General features: G+C 56.2%; 1 protein-coding gene across 1 annotated transcript in view; it reads left to right on the plus strand.

The window, feature by feature from the left end:
• Nucleotides 1–5,463, plus strand: part of Hmcn2 (hemicentin 2) — a 149,802-nt gene extending 144,339 nt beyond the window's left edge. The window contains exons 92-98 of the mRNA XM_039106171.2: nt 9–131; nt 569–703; nt 1,824–1,952; nt 2,542–2,862; nt 3,458–3,577; nt 3,845–3,971; nt 4,756–5,463. Of these exons, the coding sequence (XP_038962099.1) occupies nt 9–131; nt 569–703; nt 1,824–1,952; nt 2,542–2,862; nt 3,458–3,577; nt 3,845–3,971; nt 4,756–5,101 (1,301 nt within the window). The 3' untranslated portion in view covers nt 5,102–5,463. The remainder of the gene's footprint in view (nt 1–8; nt 132–568; nt 704–1,823; nt 1,953–2,541; nt 2,863–3,457; nt 3,578–3,844; nt 3,972–4,755) is intronic.
• The last annotated feature ends 537 nt before the right edge of the window (nt 5,464–6,000 follow it).

Genomic DNA, 6,000 nt, shown 5'->3' on the forward strand with positions numbered 1-6,000 from the left:
CCACCCAGACAAGGACGAATGCTCAGGGGGTCCCAGTCCCTGCTCCCATACCTGCCGTAATGCTCCCGGCCGTTTCTCCTGCTCCTGCCCCACTGGCTTCTCCCTGGCTTGGGACCGCAGGAACTGTAGAGGTGAGAAGCCCCCCGGGGAGGTGCAGCTCAATCCTGGCCCAAGGGTGCAGGAGGCTCCTGGGGTCCAGATTCCAAAGGGAAGCACATACCTGGGGAGGTGTCATTTTCTGAAAGATCCTGAGGCATGGGTGTTGGGGCAGCATGGATCCCCAGAGGCAAATGTGGTCTCTGTGCAGCCCCATTCTCTTGATTTTGTGACCCATGGCTGAGTGACAGCTCTCACCTTGACACTAGCCTGTGTCTTCACCTGGCCCTCCCAAGTCTCCTTTGGCTTTCTAGCTAAAATCCGAGGGGACATGGTCTGCAAGCTTCCATAAGCACTACGGGCTGGGCCTTCTAGGCTGTGTGGGCTGGCCCGGGGTATAAGGATGGCTGTGGGAAGGCAAACTTTCGCATGGAGGTCTCCCCCCACCCCTCCCTGTGTGCTCTGCCCCCAGATGTGGACGAGTGTGCAGGAGACACCCACCTCTGCCAGGAGGGGCAGCACTGTGTGAACCTGCTCGGCTCCTATAACTGCCTCCCTTCCTGTAGGCCTGGCTTCCGGGTAACTGCTGACGGAAGCAACTGCGAAGGTGACAGGGGCACCAGGCGGGGCCCAGCCATACTCCCAAGAAACCAGAGAATGTCACTGGGATTCGGGGGCATCTAGAACTCTCTTGGCAGAAGCCCAGAGCTGGGTCCTATCTTTTCCTTTCAATCTCTGCCCACTGGGTTTGATGAGGTGAAGGAAATAAGTCAGAGACAGCAGGGAAGCCACCTCCCTCCATGACTGACCCCCACATCGTGGTCCAGACTAGAGCCAGCCTCCGGGTCCTTCTCAACACAGCTCCCAGGCAGTCACTGTGCATCACTGACCTTCTCATTGACCTTTATGCACTGTATGGTTTTATGCACCCGGCCTATGTCGTGCATTGTTTTCCCAAGCAGACTTGAACATCTGTTCATCCCAGATCAGACACTAGCAACTAACTAAAGAAGTAACACCATAGAGTCTAGGGTAGTGAACCAGGCAGTTAATGGGCGGCTTACAGAGTCAGGGCTGCTTGTGAGGACATAATGACTCAAAGACGGACACGTCATGGGGGAGCCCTCGCCAGCCTGGGCAGCAGCTAGAAGGGTCTCCTCTTCCTTGGCAAACATTCTGTCTATATAGCCCTGAGAGAGAGAGATTTGTGAGTCTTCAAGTTTCTGAAGCTTTCTAGATCTTAAGAGATTCTTTCCCCCTCCCCCCTCCCTGCCTCCCTCCTCTTTCCTTCTTCCTTTCCTATCTCCCTTCATCACTCTCTCTCTTCCTTTCTCCATCCCTTCCTTCCTTCCTTCCTCTTTCCTATATACCAAGTCCTTACACCCTGCACACATCTGACCCCCTCACCAACACGGCACCAAAAGGGCCTCTTCTCACACACGAGGAGCTTGTGTAAAAGGATTGTTGCCTACCTAGGGCCTAGAATATGTCAGCTCTGCTAGAACCCGCATTCTAAGCCCCTTCTTTTCGGACCCTGTTGCCTTCTAACCTTGTGTGGTACTCAGAGACGGAGGAGGCAAAGTTTTAGCGTGAAGCCTTGTGCAGCCGTGGTCAGAAAAAGAGACAGACAAGGCCTTACAGTGGGGGGGGGAGGGGCCATCCTTGGAGGAGGCCTCCGGGCAGAACCACTTCCATGAGCACGCCTGTGAACACCACTGCCTCCCCAGATGTGGACGAATGCCTGGAACAGCTGGATGAGTGCCACTACAATCAAGTCTGTGAGAACACTCCAGGTGGCTACCACTGTGGTTGTCCCAGAAGGTACCGCCAACAAGGTCACGGCCTGCCTTGCCTAGGTAAAGGGGACAGCCAGAACCTCTTCTGGGTCCTGGGTCTCACTCAGTTCTGCCTCAGGACAAGAAGTGTTTATGGTGGTGAGTCTGAGAGTGACTGAAGCAGTAGCTAAGGCCTCTCACCAGACCCTGCATAGGGACACTTCTGCCCAGCAGAAGGGGAGGAGGGGAAGACCAGGGCAGGACCTCAGAGAGGCACAGGGTAGAATGGATGACTGTCACTAAGGACTGGAACTCGTGCTCAGAGCTGGGAGGTGCCCCTGTCTGCAGCCCTGGGGACAGGGAGAATGCTGGTAGCAGGATCCTCATGAGGCCAGCTTGAAGGAAACCCTGTGTAGCGCATAAGGCATTGAATTCTGGGAAGATGACAGGGGGAGGCAGCTAGAACCAGGCATAGAGGTACATAGCTCTCATGTCAGTACTCAAAAGAAAGAGGCACATTCTGAACAAGACTCTGTCTCAAAGTAAAAAACCAACAAACAAAAAACAACAACAACAACAAAACCCCAAGGGGCAGCTGGAGCACCTGCAGGCCACAGGTGCCACAGGTGCACCGTGCCCTCCTCACTCCCTATCTGGTCTCCCTCTGCAGACATCAATGAGTGCCTACAGCTGCCCATGCCCTGTGTCTACCAGTGCCATAACCTCCAGGGCAGCTACCGATGCCTGTGCCCACCAGGCCAGACCCTCCTACAGGATGGCAGGACCTGTAACCCCCTGGGACGGAACGGTCAAAACATTACCATTGTCAGCCACCGGAACCCATCTTTGCCCTGGCTGCGATCTCGGATACCCAGGCCCAATGGTTCCTACCATGCCTGGGTCTCCCTCCGGCCTGGTTCTAGAGCCCTGAGTAGTGTGGGACGGGCCTGGTGCCCACCTGGCTTCATAAGGCAGGATGGCGTGTGTACAGGTAAGGCGGACCATAGGGACCTAGGGACACTGTTGTCCTGAGCTCCTAGGCTGGGCATGGATCTGGGCAAACTCAGAAACCCAGCACTCATGGCCAAGGTGGGGTGGAGGCAGGAGGAAATTCTGCAACTGAGGGGCAGAGCTCTGGCTATACTGATGGACGCAGGAGATCCCAAGAGGGACACTGGGGTGCTGTTCAAACTGTTTGTCTTTAGGCCCTCCTAAAAAGATGCCTAAGGAAAAACCCACTTTGAGAAGCACTTCTGTCGAGGGAGAGGGTTTGGGGAGTGAAAGAATGTTCCATTTAGACATAAAGAGGGACGGACTATTGAGAACAGAGGGTGCGGGCTTGTAGTCCGTGGGCTCTGCGAAAGCTGGGCTGGCTGCACAGAGGGGATGGACTTGACTTGGTGATAGAGGCTGTGTGAGGCTTCCACTCTTCGACAGCCCAGGAACTCCTCCTGCGGCAGGCCTGGGTGGGGCAGGCAGGGGAGGGGCTGCCCGGAGCAGGGAGCTTCCCTGACCGGTCTCAGAGCACATGGTCACCCTGCAATCTGACTCAGCATCTTTCTGCCCTCTGTCCCCACCTGGACCAGACCTTGATGAGTGCAGTGTGAGAAGCCTGTGTCAGCATGCCTGCCAAAACACGGAGGGTAGCTACTACTGTCTCTGCCCCTCTGGCTACCGCCTCCTTCCCAGCGGGAAGAACTGCCAGGGTGAGCCAGCCAGACCCAATCCACACTCCTCCCAGGATTAGGGACACACAGCATAGTGTCCCTGGGCTGTTCTCAGTCTGAACCTCACCCATGATAGGAGGAAATCCCTAAAAGACATGCCCTCCAAAGACATGCCCCTGGGAGCTGGAGAGGTGTTGGGGAGGGTCTCTCCTCGGTCTCTCCTTGGGGCTCCGCTGGTCTCTTTCACACGGCCTCCCTTGGTCTCCCTCTCTATCTTCCCATCTCCTACCGCGCCCTACCACCCAGACATCAACGAGTGTGAGGAAGATGGCATCGAGTGTGGGCCTGGCCAGATGTGCTTCAACACCCGAGGCAGCTTCCAGTGTGTAGACACGCCCTGTCCTGCCACCTACCGGCAGGGCTCCAGCCCTGGGTAAGGAGGGGCCCAGCGGGCAGGCACATGAGTACAGGGCTTTTTCTCCAGCTTGCTCGTGCCTGGACCCCCGACTCCAGGAAGGCCTCTCGAGGCCAGAGGGAGCTGCCCTGCCAGACGTCCCGGGCCAGAGCTACGTGCTGGCACAGCTGGCAACCTGCACCCAGGCAGGGACAAACTTGGCTCCGTACACGATGATCCACCACTACATGGTGTGTGCTCTCTGGGACTGATAATGCACTGCTCCCCTCGTACAAAAAAACACCTCAGACAGAAAGCACCCCAAACATAGGAACTAGGAAATCTCACAAACTCCAGGACTCTGCTCACTGTGTTCATACGGAGGCACCAAGACCTCAGAACCTCGGGAAGGTTTCTGGAGCGTGTAACTGTTCAGGACCCTACAACCGGGAATCAGGACCCTACAACCGGGAATGAGGCAGGCGGTGGAGGAGACTCCCATAAGGCTGAACACGTTGTCTTTGAATCCCTGCTACGTCTGCGAGTCCAGACCTGTGACTCAGCCCCTAGGCTCCTAAGCGACTGAGTTTTATTATTCTGTGTTTTTACTGAGCTGCCCTGGCTTTGGGCAAGGAAAGGGAAAGGGGGAGGGCAGACATGCTAAAGGAGAGGAAAAATCCCTATCTGGCTTCTCTGCGCCTCCATTTCCTCATCTCTGAAATGGGCTAACAGTAGCATATTCAGGCAAGGTATTCGGGGAGCATGGGGATGAACTGAGGTGCACTGGATGGCAGCCCAATAAGCTTGTTTGTGTCACCCACAGGACCTGTTTCCGCCGCTGCTCTCAGGACTGCAGCGCCAGCGGTCCGTCCACACTGCAGTACCGCCTGCTGCCGCTGCCCCTCGGCGTGCGCGCCCACCATGACGTGGCCCGCCTGGCCGCCTTCTCCGAGGCTGGCATCCCTGCCAACCGTACGGAGCTCACCGTGCTGGAGCCCGACCCACGTAGTCCCTTTGCTCTCCGCCAGCTGCGCGCTGGACAAGGAGCGGTCTACACCCGCAGAGCGCTCACCCGCGCCGGGCTCTACCGCCTGACGGTGCGCGCAGCGGCACCCCGCCACCAGAGCCTCTACGTCCTGCTAATTGCAGTGTCGCCCTACCCGTACTGAAGCTGGCGAGGCCAGAGCTGCAGATCCACCGTGACCTCGCAGAGAGGACAGGGTGGCCCTTGCCCGTGACACCTACAGTGACAGAGAACATCCTCTTCTCCCGCCCCCGTGCGTCAGCGAGATCTTCGGTAAACACTGCTGTGCGCAGGGCCTTGACCCCAGGGCAAGGACCGCTGCCCCTTTGGTGGCAAAGCCGATGGGGCAGGCCTGAGTCCTGTCCTTCCTCAAGTCTCAGGGGGAAGCTGGGCAAGGTCTCAGGGGACCAGGACTCCAAGGAGTTCAGACCCCAAGTAGAGGGGGCAGCGGCTGGCACTGCCCTGACCACATGGAATGCAGTAATATAAAAACTTTTTTTTAACTGACTTGATGTCTTTGTCGACTTTTTTTTTTTTTTTTATCTTGCTGAGGAGGGGCCTGGGACGGCCGTGGCCAGCCCTGCTGTGATCCTGGCTGCTGGGTCCAGCAGACCCATGTCCATAGGCATCGTAAGGCCTCTGTCCCTGGCTAGGATGTTTGGTGTAAAACAGCTGTAAAGCAGACCTTCCTTCCCAATTATGCTGCGGGAGAATTAACGAGAATTAAATATTCATCATAGACACTAATACGTGGTACCAAAACCACGATATATTAATTCTCAAGAATAATTCAAAGTTGCCAGGATTGGCGGCACACCCTTAATCCCAGTACTAGGGGCTTAGAGGCAGGAGGATCTAGGTCATCCTGCTGATAGTGAAGTCCTGATTAGCCAGGCCTACGAGAGGCCTTGCCTCAAAACAATAACACCAAGGCTTTTTCTCCCTCGGACCCTTGCCTAAGTGGCAGGCATACGCGTGACTCTAATTCTTGTTCGTGAATCTTGTCACTAGAACATGGGGCCGTGAGCCCCAGGTTGGTTTTAC

The sequence above is a fragment of the Rattus norvegicus genome, chromosome 3 (assembly GCF_036323735.1).
Source record: "Rattus norvegicus strain BN/NHsdMcwi chromosome 3, GRCr8, whole genome shotgun sequence".
Lineage (NCBI taxonomy): Eukaryota > Metazoa > Chordata > Mammalia > Rodentia > Muridae > Rattus > Rattus norvegicus.